The 16,904-nt window shown below is 37.3% G+C and overlaps 1 protein-coding gene across 1 annotated transcript in view; it reads right to left on the reverse strand.

Moving 5' to 3' along the window:
• Positions 1–14,511, reverse strand: part of iqgap2 (IQ motif containing GTPase activating protein 2) — a 48,721-nt gene extending 34,210 nt beyond the window's left edge. The window contains exons 1-2 of the mRNA XM_046841530.1: positions 14,240–14,511; positions 8,129–8,228 (exon numbers count right to left, since the gene is read on the reverse strand). Coding sequence (XP_046697486.1) covers positions 8,129–8,228; positions 14,240–14,285 — 146 coding nt within the window. The 5' untranslated portion in view covers positions 14,286–14,511. The remainder of the gene's footprint in view (positions 1–8,128; positions 8,229–14,239) is intronic.
• Positions 14,512–16,904: the final 2,393 nt, after the last annotated feature.

A 16,904-nucleotide genomic window follows, 5' to 3' on the forward strand; every position in this document is an offset into this window, starting at 1 on the left:
GTTTTTCTTGTCCGAGTGGGGGCTTTACAGCAACACTGTCTCCATTCTCAGAACTTGGCTCGTCTGACATGACTGCAAAACATCCAACACCAACACAAAACACAATGAGACAAAAATAGAATTGTTCTCTTGGTGTTATGCAGGGAAAAGTGAAAGAAGTTGTGATAAACATCCCTTAAATGGACATTGAACACAGAAAATAATTTGACAGTACTGTATATCCACTGCCATCACCCTCTCATGTTACAAATTACATACAAATGCTTACTAAGTGCAGGAATGGTTAATATAAGGTACTGGGAACAGGGGAAAGGGAAGTGCCAGTGCAGCGGGTCAGATGTTGCACTTCTGATCCGAAGGTCATGTGTTTAAATCCCAGCATTCCCAAGCTGCCACAGAAAGGCGTTTAGACCTGATCTGCTCAGTTAATTGATAACTGTAAGTTGCTGTGTGTGTGTGTGTGTGTGTGTGTGTGTGTGTGTGTGTGTGTGTGTGTGTGATAAATGTTTGCACTATTGGTAATATATTCAAAACTAAAAATGATTGATCATGGAATGATGTTGAACATTAAAAAAAATGTAAGTGCTTAAACTCTCAAATTGTCAGCACATATTGTATATTTTGTATACAAATGTATATTTTGATATTATTAATAATAACTGCCACTGTCTGAAAGTCCTGCCTCTTCCCACTATGCCCTCACTGTCTGTCAAGTTAAATGAACGAAACATTCTCTGGAGTTATATATACTTATAGATCATATAGTTAATATACTGTAATTCTTTTTCTTCTTTTGGCTTTTCCCATTAGGGGTCGCCACAGTGGACCATCCATCTCCATCTCCATCTCCATCCATCTCCACCCCCCACCCCACCTACATCTGCCTCTTTTAAACCAACCACCTGCATGTCTTCCCTCACCACATCCATAAACCTCCTCCTTGGCCTTTCTGTATCCTCCTTCCTGGCTGCTCCATCCTCAGCATTCTCTTACCCCCATGTCCCTCCTCTGCACATGTCCAAACCATCTCAAACTCGCCTCCCTCACATTGTCTCCAAAAAGTCCTACATGTCCATCCTCGTCACTCCCAACGAAAACCTTAACATCAGTTAATATACTCTAATTATCAGTTATAATTATATTAGAATTATCATTATATAATATAATAATAAATTATGAGCTGTTAAATCTAAAACTGTGAGTTTAAACAGTTAATAGATAGTCTTATTAGGGCTGGGACATCCATGTATAAATATATATATACACACACACCTCACTTTTACTTCCTTTTTTACATTTCTGAGACTTGAAAGTGCAAACCGGAAGTGTATGCCTAACTGTCATTTTTACTGACAATTATTTATTTATTTTTATATAGAATGTACAAATACCTGAAATTAAAAGACCCTTGTTCTGTCTATGATGGTGGTATTGTGCACCATGTGAATTTGTACATTTAGGAAAAATATATATTGTTTATAACCTGGTACTTTGCTTGATTATAAACTAAACAAGAGCTGGTCAACAGGATCAGCAGTACTGCTTAGGTTAATATGTAAATGATATAGTTTCAGCCGTTACCGCTAAATTGCACTTAGTGGAACTTAGTTACAAGCGTCTTCCTTTTCATCCTTTTTCAAAATGTTCAACATCATAACAATTAATTTACAAATTACTGAATTAAGGGCTGAAATTGTAGGTTGTACGTATAATTGAAATATACAGTACTGTGCAAAAGTTTTAGGTACTTGCGAAAATAATGCTGTAAATGAAGAAATTTGAGAATTTACGAAAACGGTATTAATAGTTTATTTTTTATCAAATAACAATATGGAAAGCAAATAAACAGAAGACAAATCCAAATCAAATTCTATAAATATCATGTCTGATCACCCACAGCCTGCAAATCAGTCTAATTCTTCTAGGCATACTTGCACACACGTTGGAGAACATCTTGCAGAAGTAACCACGGATTTTCTGTGGATGTAGGCTGCCTTAAATCTTTCCGTGTCTTCATCTAATCCCAGAGAGACTCAATGACATTGAGATTACAACTCTGTGGTGGCCAAAACTATTACCTCCAGGATTCCTTGTTCTTCTCTATTACCTCCAGGATTCCTTGTTCTTCTCTATGCTGAAGATAGTTCTTAATGATATTGACCTGAACAAATTAAGTGCCAATCAGATGCCTCCTTGATGGTATTGCATGAGGGATGATTATCTGCCTGTATTTCTCAGCAATGAGGACACCATTAATTATGACCAAATCTGCAACTCCATTTGCAGAAATGCAGCCCGGAACTAGCAGGAACCCGCCAACATTCTTCACTGTTACCTGCAGACACTCATTAATGTAACATACATTTTGACTCAGTCCAGCGCACCCCTTTTAATTTTTCTGAAGCCCAGTTCCTATGTTTTCATGCATATTTCAGTCGCTTAGACTTGTTTCCATGTCATATGCCTACAGAGGGGACAACAAAACACTGTACAAGCAGGCCAGGAACCTACTGACAGGAGATCAGAATAGCAACAAGCTGAAAAGCAGGTTTTCAGCTAACGATTTTGCATCAGTGTGAAAAGGCCTGCAAGATATCACAAACTACAGAAGACCACCCCTCCCCACTGAAGCAAACAAAGACCTGGCTGACGACCTCAACACCTTCTACTGCAGGTTCGAGAACAATATCTTCACACCCCTCATCTAACCCAGCCCACTGTCTGCCCCCATCACACCTCTGGGAACCCCTCTAACAACTCTTACCAGCACTCAAGTTGCTCTCACAATTTGTGAAGAGGATGTGTATCAGCTCTTTCAGAGACAAAAGACAAGTAAAGCTTCCAGCTTAGACGGTTTCTCCCCCTTCTGTCTCAAAGCATGTGCTGACCAACTGGCACCTATCTTCACGTATATAACAGATCACTGGAGCTGTGTGAGGTCCCCTTGTGCTTTAAAGTCTTCACAATCATCCCGGTCCCCAAAAAACCCTCCATTACTGGACTGAATGACTACAGGCCTGTCGCTCTGACATCTGTCTCCATGAAGACCTTTGAGAAGCTGGTATTGGCCCACCTAAAGAAGGTGACAGAACAGCTGCTGGATCCCCTACAGTTTGCCTACCGAGCAAAAAGATTGGTGGATGACACAGTCAACATGGGGCTGCACTACATTCTGCAACACCTTGACTGGCCAGGGACCTATGCCCGGATTCTGTTTGTCGACTTCAGTTTGGCTTTCAATACAATAATTCCAGGAATTCTCTCCCCACTGCTCTTCTTCCTCTATACGAATGACTGCACATCAAGTGACCCAACTGTTAAACTCCCGAAATTTGCAGATAAGACCACGCTCATCGGACTCATCCAAGATGACGACGAGTCTACATATAAGCAGGAGGTGAAGCAGCTGGTGCTATGGTGCAGTCAGAAAAACCTACAGCTAAACACACTCAAAACTGTGAAGATGATAGTTTACTACTGCCCCTCACAATATCCAACAGCTCTGTGTCATCGGTGGAGAACTTCAAGTTTCTGGGCACTACCATTTCCCAAGACCTGAAATGGGAGTCCAACATAAACTCCATTCTCAAAAAGCTGTTGATACAGTTCTACACTGCAGTCATTGAATCTGACCTGTGCTCATCAATTACCATCTGGTTTGGAGCAGCAACAAAACAGGACAGGAACACACTACACAAAACAGTTAAAACAGCAGAAAAAATCATTGGTGCTCCTCTGCCCACTGTCCAGGACATGTACCATACAAGAACCAGAAACCGGGCAGGAAAAATCACTACTGACCCTTCGCACCCTGGACACAACATCTTTCAGCTCCTTCCTTCTGGCAGGCGCTACAGAACTTTGTTCACCAAAACTGCCAGACACAGGAACAGTATCTTTCCAAGGCAATCAGCCTCATTAACAACTCACCATAAATATCTTCCCTGCTTCATATCATATCTATAAGTACTGCACTATTAGAACCCTCAGTCACATTATCCGTATATGTATCACACACTATGGCTGCTGTATATTGTACAAAGTTCTAAAGTAACTCTTTATCATACCTGACGCACAATACTGTTATTTGCACTACCATGCTCTGTCACACTTTATGTACATCACTGATATGTCATATACTCTGTATCCCTATTTAATACTCATACTGTCTATATTGTCTCACATTGTCTTTATTGTCTTGTATAGCCTGTTTTTGTTTTGTCTTGTCTGTTTTGTCTTGTATAGTCCAAACTGAATGTATAGGTTTATTTATGTCTGTCCTTTTGAGAGTCACAAACAGCTGGAACCAAATTGCTTGTGTGTGTCAACACGCTTGGCCAATAAACCTGATACTGATTCTGATTTGTATTGATTTTTGGAGACAACTCTTTCATGAAAACCACTTCTGGCCAGACTTCTCCAGACAGTAGATGGATGTAACTGGGTCCCACAGGTTTCTGCCAGTTTTTGCTGATGGCAAGGCTGAACATCTTCCGATGTCGAAAGAAAAGTAAGCATGTAAGCATTTCCTTGGCCGACCACTGTGTCTCAATTCCTCCCCATTTTTTTGTGTTTTTTCAAAATCTACACATCTAGGCTGCTTCGAAAACTTTGTATAAAAGAGACCTTGCAGTATAACTACCTTGTAGCTTCTAACTTGTTGCTGTGCTCAGTCTTACCACGCTGTATGATCTGTGACATGAAACTGTCTTCCACAATATTACCTTAGTAGCAGAATTAGTCTGTTCCTGTTTTAAGTTTCCTACACACCCTGTTTCTGTTTTAGATGACTGTGTTTCAACCCACATATGAAACTGATCATTAGGACCTGCTTGGTATTATTGATGAACCATAAACCAGACTCTGATCCTACAAAATCCCTGACATTCTGCAAGTGTACAAAGTGTGCAAATGTAAGAATTGAAAACCAAAATGGTGTTCAATCCAAATATTGATTTGCTTTGGATTTCTCTTCAGTTAAAAAAATAAATAAATAATTAACACATTTATTGTTGAACGCATTCTCACTTCACAGCATATTTCCACATCTGCCTAAAATCTTTGCACAGTACTGTATGTAAAATATATCACTAAGAATTTAAAAAGCTAAAAGAAAATGCCAAGGTCTGATTAGAGGAGTAAAAAAGAAAAGACTGATTTAGAGTCAAGTGTATTGGGGATTAGTGATCTGCACAGCAGGCATCTCACTTAACATCACAACCTCTAGTCGACTAAATTCAGAGATCTTCAACAGCACACAGGACTGACAGTTAATGGGAAATACGTTCTCCAGAAGGACTTCTTATCTACAAAGCACACACGGGTAAACATGTATTATTTACTTATGCGGGTTCAAAGTCTCCTCTGTAAAGCAGCAGGGAAAAAGGTGTGGGAAAGAGTGTGTGCCTGTCAGCTGACAAGCTACACACTACCGTACATGCCACTAAAATAAATCAAAGAAGTGTGATATAGAAATGTGGAATAAAATAAGAAGGGAAATATATTTGCAAAGATTAATATTACATGGCCATTCAATAGAATTGGATATTTAATTAATAGGAATTAAAGTTTTAAAGCATTTAGTTAAAAAGTATATACATTTACACTTTTATATCTATACTTTTCACAGAGTTACATTGCCACAGTTTATAGATTTAAACACAAATATATTTGGTGAGTTAGATTTTTGCTATGAACTCTTTCATTCTGTATATTTTTAGTGGGTAACCAGTGGCACAAACTCTGCAACAATGGCCAGATTTTTGTGACTCATAATTGCTAAGTAGATGAATAGGACATAATGCCTGTAGGACCTTTATAAGCCTATTAGTGACCAGCACTATAATCCTAATGCAATTTGACAGGTTTCCTGGAACAGAGTCATTGGCAAGAGTCATGCAATCTGTGTGGAAAAGGAGAATGTGAACTCTTAATCAGAACAGTATTCAATTTTGGATACAGTTTTGACTCACAGCTGACTGAAGGTTTTGGACAACAGGACAGAATGCCTCAGAGATAATCCATGCTGCGTTTTTTTTTTTCTTTTCTTTCTTTTATATTTTATTTATAATAAAACTAACATCTTATAATGCATTCATCTTCTCTTTATTTAACAAAATATGACTTATTTACAAAAACTACAGCATGCACTAGCTGTCAAAACAATTTCTATATCTATTTTTGATACTGTGGATAAAACTTAACATAATAAGCAATTATTACAATTATTAAATAATTCAAATTATTTAATAATTCAAAAAACACAAACACAAAGGCTTCTGAGTATAAATGTATGAAGTCTTATTGTAAATGTTGGTGAAAACAGTTCCGTGAGCAAAAGATCCCTTAGTACGTAGTAGTTGAAAAGTCAGGAATATGCCAAAACCTGATGAAACTTGGAGTTTATTTCAGGCCATAAAACTCCAGCATTTTTAAGAGCATGAATAGCAAAACCGCTTTGTCGGCACTAGAGACTATCTGGGAGCCCAAATGAATTTGATTAAATTTCATCTGGCCGCTTTAATCAACAAGGTATTTCCACCCTCAGGACTGTCACTCAGTCAAGGTTTTTTTTTTTTGCAGCATTCTCTGTAATCTCTAGAGACTCTAAAATCTCAAGAGATCAGCAGTTTCAAACCATTTCATCTGGCACCAAAACCATACCACGATTAAAGTCACCGAAATCCCATTTCCCCCATGTTCTGAACATCAACTGAATCGCTTAACCTGGTCTGCATGATTTTATACCTTGTAATGAGAATGTTGGTGTTTGATGGAGAATGTTGGTGTTTGATGGTGAATGTTGGTGTGTGTGATGGTGAATTTTGTTGTGTGATTGTGAATGTTAGTGTTTGATAGTGAATGTTGGTGTGTGATAGTGAATTTTGTTGTGTGATGGTGAATGTTAGTGTTTCATGGTGAATTTTGGTGTTTGATGCCAAATGTTAGTGTTTCATGGTAAATGCTGATGTGTGATGGTGAATGTTGGTGTGTGATGGAGAATGTTGGTGTGTGATGGTGAATGTTGGTGCATGAAGGTGAATGTTGGTGTGTGATGGTGAATGTTAGTGTTTGATGGTGAATGTTAGTGTTTGATGGTGAATGTTGGTGTGTGATGGAGAATGTTGGTGTGTGATTGTGAATTTTAGTGTGTGATTGTGAATGTTGGTTAATGATGGTGAATGTTGGTGTGTGATGGAGAATGTTGGTGTGTGATGGTGAATGTTGGTGTGTGATGGTGAATGTTGGTGTCTGATGGTGATTTTGGAGTTCAATGGTGAATGTTGGTGTCTGACAGTGAATGTTGATGCATGATGGTGAATTTTGATGTGTAATGGAAAAGTTAGTGTAAGAGGGTAAATGTTGGTCTGTGATGGTTAATATTAGTGTGATGGAGAATGTTGGTGTGTAATGGTAAAAGTTAGTGTAAGAGGGTAAATGTTGGTGTGTGATGGTGAATGTTGGTGTGTGATGGTGAATGTTGGTGTCTGATGGTGATTTTGGAGTTCAATGGTGAATGTTGGTGTCTGACAGTGAATGTTGATGCATGATGGTGAATTTTGATGTGTAATGGAAAAAGTTAGTGTAAGAGGGTAAATGTTGGTCTGTGATGGTTAATATTAGTGTGTGATGGAGAATGTTGGTGTGTAATGGTAAAAGTTAGTGTAAGAGGGTAAATGTTGGTGTGTGTGATTGTGAATATTTGTGTTAGAATGTCAGCGAGTAGTGGACAGGTGTTCCTATTAAACTGGACGGTGAGTGTGCAAATACAAACACACTGTAATTGTATGGTACAACAGTACATGGTATGTGATCAACACATTAATGTTTGGTTTATTTATCCTCACTATTACTAAAAAGTATGAATAAGTGTTATTTTTGTATGCATATCTGTACTAAATACTTTCAAACACTTTGCTCTAGTTATCAACACCTTCGAGTGAACATAAACCATGTGCAGTAAAACATGATACAATAAGATAATGGCATTTGCCAATGTTAGTTACTTTAGAAAAAAATAGTGAAATAGTGTCACGGTGTATCCATAAAGCTCACGAATACAAGCAAAGCAATCAAAATAAAAAGACCTGTATAAACTGATAAAGACACTTGACTATTCTAAACTTACTGCTTGGCCTCCTCTAGGTGACAAAGATATTCATAGGCAATGTTTTGCCGTCTCCTCTCATCCATTTGTTCCGCCGAGAGCCTCTCATCATCCACAATGGCTGTAACAAACAAAGAAAAATAAACGATAAGTGAAACACAAAATCAACCAACAAAGAAACATCCTTAGATTTGCACATACAGATTCAATGCCAATCATCCTACCAATCCTCTTCCAGTACTGAACATGATCATTTGCTCTCTATGTTCATAAAGAACTAAAAAAAAACATCTAGGTCTTTCTGATAGTACAACTTTAAGAGATTTCCGTGATCGGAATAATGCTTGCTTATACCCAGAGCTATTTTGAATCATGCACACTGAATTATGTCTGGTTCTTCTGAGGAACATGATTCATGAGCAGCATGATTATAAAGTTTTGACCTTAAAGCACCGATTACAAAAAGATCTCTGGTTCTAAAACACTTAACTGTTTTGAGTGATTTGACGAGATATCCATCCCTGTCCAGTTGTGCAAACACTTATCTAAACAGGTTTTCTGAACAGGCCAACACAAAAAAAAACAACATAAAAAATCTCATCTTTGCTATAATCTGTGTATAATTTTATAGAAGCTGGGTGGAGTTCCTACCTTAGGCTTGTTCCACTGATACGGCTGAACTTATCAAGATCAGCCGTATCAGTGGCACAAGCCTAAGCAAAGCCGATGATTATAGAGAGCCTTCTACAGAGACCCTTTTATACTACACCTGCTGCAAAAGAGCTAACTGGAAGTGTTTTGTCTGTCATCATAGAAGGCAAATAGGGCTACAGTCTGACTTCCTTTGTCTATACACGTGACACTAGGAAATGCAACTGAAGGATGTTTTGCAAACCACTTATACCAGTGTTCGTGATTTTTCAAAGCAGCTCTGACAATAGTGAGGATTATTTTAAAGCTCTCTGTTACATTATTGCTTCAACATGACCGGATTTTAAAATGGTTTCTACTTTCTGATATAATTACATTCATTCAGATTTTTTTATATTCGCCAATGTAAGTGCTCAAGAAAAAAGCTGCTCTATTATGCTTTCATGGACATGATATTTTTGGAATTTTAGTTTCAAGAGAAAAAATGAAAAACTTGAGATAAAAAGAGAACAACATTGCAGAGTTGCTATAACAAAAAAAATGCATGAATGTAACACAAAACAAATAAACAGAAAACAATTAGGAAGTGGTTTAATGATATTTGTGCTTCAAGTGAGTAATTTCACTAATCTGACATTGATTATGTGGTTAAATGTGGTCTTAAGATCTTAGATGTTTTTTACGATATGGACAAAGCAGTGATGTCATACGTTAAATGAGAAGAGATTGTTGTGGTTAGTGCCTAAAAAAATCTACTAGAAAGTTTTAAGAGGATCCTCAAATTTATCCTTTACAGAGAACAATGTTTATGTGTGATGTGTTTGGAACCAACCCACAAACTGATATAATATGGTAAATCCAATGTATGTGACCCACAGGACAATGCCAATGACTGACAGAACATAAACAATCCAAAATCATGAAATCACATTTCAAGATACGATTATTACTGGGAAACACTAATCTTGTATATCAAAATGAACAAAACACTAATATACGCATTACATCTAGTAAATAATGTGCACGGAAACAGTTTACTGTGTATCATGATTTAGCATGTGTCCTGCATCATGAGTTGACTGATTCATCATCAAATTATGGCAGAAGATGAGCGCACAGAATGCAGCCAGCGTCGCACCAACTGTTTTACCACCCCGTCACCGGTCACCTAACAAAAATGAATTTTAATAACACAATCACGTGCTTGGCTTTGTTTTTCTAAGAGCGCCTCGTCGTGATTAACAGCCTGGCAAACTTCAAGTTCAGACACACATGCTGAGGCTTGCCAAATGATCTCCAGTGGGCCTCATCGTGCAGCCACTTCTATCAACATGAAGGCGTCCGTCTATTAATTTCTACCTCACTGCTGAGGGAATCGATCACCAAAAACATTACATCGCACTCCATGAGGGAGCAAACGATCAACAGGAAAGAAGGGCTTCATGGTGCATCGAGATCATGAGTTGTTTTACCTCATTCGATTAAACATAACTGGATATATTACGGATTTGTAAATGTATCTAATATTAAGATTAGATTAGTTAAGATTCAACTTTATTGTCATTGTGCAAGGTTCATGTACAGAGCCAATGAAACGCTATTAGCATCTAACCAGAAGTGTATAAGTGGTCTATTTACAATTAATAACAGAATAGAATAGCCTTTATTTGTCACATATACATTACAGCACAGTGAAATTCGTTCTTCGCATATCCCAGCTTGGGTCAGAGCGAAGGGGATTATGATATGCCCCCCCTGGAGCACAGAGGGTTAAGGGCCTTGCTCAAGGGCCCAAGAGTGGCATTTTAGCAATACCAGGGCTTGAACCCCCGACCTTCCGATCAGTAACCCAGCACCTTAACCACTGAGCCACCACTCCCCTAATAACAGTAGATAAATAAGGTATGAGGTCCATATATACAGAGATGAGGGTGATTAATGTACAGAAGGTGCAGTAGGTAATAAGATATGGTATATATACACTAATATACAATATACTGTGCAAAGATTATGCATAGACAGACGTGTCAGAAGATAATATACTCAAATGACATGATTTATGTACAAGTATCTAATGTATCTAATATTAACGATACTTTATTAGCACTACATTGTGCATTTAATGATGGATTTAGGATTATAATGTATGGAAAACACATTATAGGCATAGAGCAGAAACAAATGTTTCTCTAGAAGCAATTATATAGCACATTATAAGATAATCTCATAGGTCGTGTAAGCTAAATATGACAGTGGTCTGGTGTATCATGCAGATTTTATCTCTCACACGAGTGCATTTTTTTTTTTTTTAAATAGACTCCGGATCCACCCTGACAAAATGTTAAACTGACAAATGAATGATTAAATATTTGCATTAAACATTAGTTCTAGTAACGTGCTCTTTGGGATCATCTCGATAAGCTGGTTATACATTTAGAAATTGTCCTGAACGGAAGAAAACCGGTCATGATTCCTATTACAATTCTCTTTTCTTTTATTATTAATGATCAGGTCCTTTAACCGTCATCAGCCACCTTCTCTGGTGCTCAATATAGGTCTCTGAGGTCAACTGTTTGTTTTACTTCTCACTTACATTAATGGTACAGCCCCTTTAGTCATTGTTCCTGCCAGAGCTACACCCCCCCCAAATTACGTGGTCCTTTTTGGCAACAATTCGAATGCAATAAAATGTTCGCTAGATATTTACTCCTCTGACTTAAAAATCTCTTACACACTCTTGCACACACAACCCCCGACCCTCCCTAGGGAAGCCTTTAACAGGATGTGACTCAATCCCTGTTTTGCCACTCGCTGTGTGCAGCACATACGACAACACAGCACCGCTAGAAGATAATGTCCGTTTATTCAAACTGATTTGCACCAGAAACTTGTGTGTTTACTTCAGGCATCAGTATAGAATATGGATAAAGATTTATTCATTTCATACAACTTGAGTGTTCAAATGTAACAAATTTAGGGAAGGACAAATTATTAACTGATCTACTAGGACACCATACAAGTGAAAGTTTCCCTGTTGTAAGCAAATCAACTTAAGTAAATGCGATGAAGAACGTGCATATGACTATCATCAAATAAACACAGATAAGAAATCATGTGTTTGCACCTTCAACAAAGATCGTTTTTAATTTTGGATGCTGCAAGGTGACTGCTTTATACAGCAGAAGAGATATTTAAAATCTTTGCACTGGGTTTTATATTACCCCGGGTTTGGCAGTGTTTTCACATGCGGGTGTGATACTGATTGCGAAAAGAAACTCCTTCTGTCGATACAGCACTGATGTAGCAGTATGGCTCCGCCTGACCATGACCCTCATATAGTGCCCTTCCCAAAACTACTGCCATGAAGTTGAAGGCACATGATTTTATAGAATGTATATAATGCTACAGTATTATACATGTAGTATTGTGTGTGTATTTGTCTGAGCCACTGACTGTTATACTTCACATCTGCACATTGGAGCCACTATAGAAACAATTTCATGGCTGAATGACAATAAATTTTACTTCGACTTGTATTTTTTTTTTCCCTGCATGATGATGCCTTTGTGCACAATTAAAGACAGATCCACTGAATACTGTACCATTGGGATGAACTGGAAAACAAGCCTCGTTTATGACCTCACTAATGCTCTTGTGGCTGAACGAACACAATTCCTTCCAACAACATTCCAAAATCCAGTGAAAAGCCTTCCCAGAAACCTGGAGACCAGGTTAGCAATGCAATTGTGGGACAAATTCCTCCAATATAACCTCCATGCCTTCAGAATGGGATGTTCAGCATGTACATAGAGATCAGGTGCACACAAACCTTTGAACGTATACTGTCGCTAAACTCTTGAACCTATTGATTGGTCCACCCCTGAAACAAAACACAATTTCTAATACCATATAACGACTGGCAGGATTTAACCACAGACTCATTCACAAGTCCAAACTTACATTCCTGTCCCTCACTCCTTCACACCTGCATACCTTTTATATACGTTTCATTATACCGAATTATTCATAATAGTTACTGAATAACGTGCTCTAAGTAGAGCTGAATAATAAGGCAGGAGGTTTTGGAGTTAATAGGAACATGAAAAACTGCTTAACAGCAATGGTAGACTTTGTGTAAAGCAAACATGGCCCGGGAATGAGTCGGATAAGATTGGCGAGCAAAACTCCAAACCTGCGTTTGACCTAGAAGGCTCGAGTTAATATTAAACCAGCAGAGCAACTTTACAGACTGAAAAAAAAGGATTGAGAAACAGGCTTTTATTCACTTATGAACCCAAACATCTAACAAATGACATACGCTATAACATAATACATATATTTCTAAAAGAATTGCAAAGTATCACTGCGATGTGTTCATTTACAAGAGTCTCTATTCGCTGCTTCTGACCGACTCGGTGCTCCGAGCACTAAAACTCTCATGTATATTTACTTGGAAGTCCTTTAGAGCCTTTAATTCTTTGATGTCATGCGCTTTAGCAACAGCCAAAGCTAATGTTTAACAAGAGAAAGTGTTTGCAAGCCTTCTTTTAACTAATCCCTATTCAAATCTGTCATTACAGTCACTAAATGCCTTCAGGATTTTATTTGAGTCACTGCCTTGGGGTTCTCATGCCTCGTATCTACTACAACACTCGGATCATTGAGAGAGAAATAAATACGTTTTAAATATAAGTAATTTAATAAACAAAGAATTCGATGATCAGTGTTTTAGTTTCGATTTTGTGTTCTGGGAATCACGTCAAGGCTCTTAATGTAACGTGTTTGCTTCTTGTAAATGAATAGAAATCAATACAATGCTGGAAAAACATGGAAAACCAAATAATGTGTGGTTCCTGGAGGATTTACCTTCAGAAAGATGATCGGTTTAACTGCTCGGAAAGGAAAGGAAAGGAAAGGAAAGGAAAGGAAAGGAAAGGAAAGGAAAGAAGGGACTCATGAACATCTATTAAAAATCAGTTATTGGTCAACATAAAAATACAAAATATTGAAAATCATAACTCGTTTATGTAAATTCTGTATTATTGCCTATGCTTAAATATCTGCTATGTTAATATATCTTATAAAATATATACAAATCAATGCAAACAAATATGAATTGTAATATTTTTGCAAGGCATATGCACGCTTGACATGACCTTTACTGTACTCCCTGTCATTTATATCAAATTAATTACATTAATAAGGCTTTCAGCAACATGCATTGTCACAAAAAAGTACTAATATAGCTTACAAAAAGTTTATATTTATCTATTTATAAAGTCTCTATAACTTTATCTCTGTATGTTAATCTCTGCTCGAGGTGTTTGTTGCTGCTGCTGCTGAGTTTTAACCTGCAACTTCTCCATAACCGGATGTAAAGTGTTTTAAACAAACAAACAAACAATATACAACAAAACTTATACTTTACGCTCGAAATGAGGATGATAATACTGTGTTTTCTAAATGAACCCGTGCACTTACATCCATAGCGGGGTCTGTGTGAAGAAGCGCCGTCTTCATAGTACATCCTGTCACCGTGCCCTCGCCTGGTCACACTCCCAGCATCAACCGCGCTTCCTTTCACACTCGAATCTCACAACCTGCTCCAATAATTACTTTCAAATACAGTATGTCCTGTTTTTATAACTCTCTTCAAAGGCTGTGTCCAGTCATGCCTGCGGTCTGATGTGAACCACTTCTGCCATCGCCTTCAGACTCCGTCACTAACAGTTTCCTTTACTGACAGTTTGCTCTGATCGACTCTCACAGAGAGCGTAGGGTTGAGGAGTCGCGATACAGCGCCATCTGCTGGTCAATAGGTCAGGGGACATAACGTGCAAGGCCACAAACTGAGGACTTTTCAATACACGCAGCGTGTTTTTGAAAAGTCCTCAGTTTGTGTCCTTGCTCGTTATTCAGAAATAATTCAGAACCCTTCGTTTTATTTCAAAATTTTTTATGTGGAATTAATTTCACATTCCATGATCAATCAAAAATACAGATTTGGGATGAAATAAAATAAAAAAAGTAAGTGAAATATCACAATTTCACTTCAAAAAAGTAAGTGAATTACAAAGTTTACAATCTTTTAGTTGTGACCATCGGAAATTTAACTCACGAGCGTCTCTGTCCCTCTGGACATCTCTGGGCTGTCTTTGAGATGTTTTCTGTCAAATTCAATTAACTGGACATGATTTAGAAATGAATAGTAAGGACTTTCTACCACGCACTGCATTCAGAAAGAATTCAGACACCTTCATTTAAAAAAAATGTATATTTTCTATGTGGCATCAATTTTACACTGTATGCCATATAATGGAGGTAAAAATAAAGATCTAGGCTAAAATGTATATAAAAAGAAAAGTGAGATATCACTGAAATATGAAGTTTACAAACTCTTGGTTGCGACCATTAGATCTAAACTCAGGAGCATCCAGATTTCTCTGGACAATCTCTGGGCTGTCTTTGAGATGATTTTACACGTTGGAGTTCATTTGTAGCAAATTCAATTGACTGGAGATGATTTAAAAAACGAATATGTCTATTGACGAGAGTCTAAGAGCTGAAAAAGGAACTACCAGGACTTTTCCTAGAGATGGCAAACTGATATGAGAGATGGGAGAACTTCAAATATGGGTTTTATGGCAGAGTGGAAATGAACATCTCTCCTGAGATTAAGACGAATCACAAAGATAAAAACACCCTAGCGACAAGGAAATGCAGGATATAATTCAATAAATTTCTCCTGTGTGTGTGTGTGTGTGTGTGTGTGTGTGTGTGTGTGTGTGTGTGTGTGTGTGTGTGTGTGTGTGCACGTGTGCCTGTGCCTGTGCGTGCGTGTGTGTGTGTGTAAATGGTTTGAGTCATGCCAGTAATTCAGGCCAGTTTTACTTATGCCTTTCTCAGTTCTTCAGTGTCAGACAAATAAAATCCTACCTACATGTTAAATATGTTTGCCTGCCCTTGTCTTGTTTATATATGTTTTAGACTTACAGTATATGTATATGTTGTTATTATTATTGTTGTTGTTGTTGGTGTTATTATTATTATTATTATTATTATTATTATTATTATTATTACTATTATTATTTATTTTTATTATTAACAGAGGTCAACTGGCCGGTGACTTTTGACAGAAAACAAAAAAAGAAAGTTTGAGAAAAACATTTAGTATGTTTAAATAGAGTAATGCAATTGGATTCCTTACAAATTAAGAGTACTTACTAACCAGGAAGTTAAACAGAATAGGGGAAACACAAAGAAGGAAGCAGGACTGTGCTATAGAAAAGATAACAATGCATGAAGTGATGACAACTTTGAATGACCAAAGTACTGCAACTATGGTTCAGCAATGTTGAAACATATTTAAGACCTATGCCTTCTGTCACATCACATTATCTAAGTAGCAATGTTTATTTGCTTAGTAGTTGATTAGTTCTGTAGTTTAATGACAAGTTATTTTTGTTATATATATCGTTCACGGTTTTAACGCATTTTTTCTTTCGTGTATAGCGTGTATAAAGGTATAATTGTATTGTAAGTGATTTTAAGGAGATACATATTCAATATTTTAAATACACTATTCTATATTATGAAACTATATATGAACTGTGGGGTGATTATAACATGCAGTTATACTCACCACATATGGCATTGCACAATGATCAACTGCTAACTCCAAGCTTTCCTTATTTATTACATTAGCCTCATTGCTTTAATTTAAATATTCAATAAAATTATATTAAATCTAATTTTATTTTTATAGCGTTTTTAAAAAATGTTATCATTAGGGTGTACAGATGTCTTTTCATTGTTGATGTTTATTGACCATACTAGGCTCAGGTCTTATTTGACTGATCGCTTTCAGTTTGTTGATGTAAATGGTGAGTTATCGACACTCTCTGAGGTAAAGTTTGGTGTTCCGCAAGGATCTGTCTTAGGCCCACTGCTTTTCTCTTTCTATATGCTGCCTCTGGGTTAAATTATACATAAACATGGTATTCGCTTCCATTGCTATGCTGATGATACGCAGCTGTATATTTCAGCAAAGCCAGATAAGAGAGATCAGCTTAACAACGTTGAGGAGTGTGTAAAGGACATTAGACAGTGGATGCTTGATAACTTTCTTCTGCTCAACTCAGATAAA

Source organism: Silurus meridionalis, chromosome 27 (assembly GCF_014805685.1).
Source record: "Silurus meridionalis isolate SWU-2019-XX chromosome 27, ASM1480568v1, whole genome shotgun sequence".
NCBI classification, from domain to species: domain Eukaryota; kingdom Metazoa; phylum Chordata; class Actinopteri; order Siluriformes; family Siluridae; genus Silurus; species Silurus meridionalis.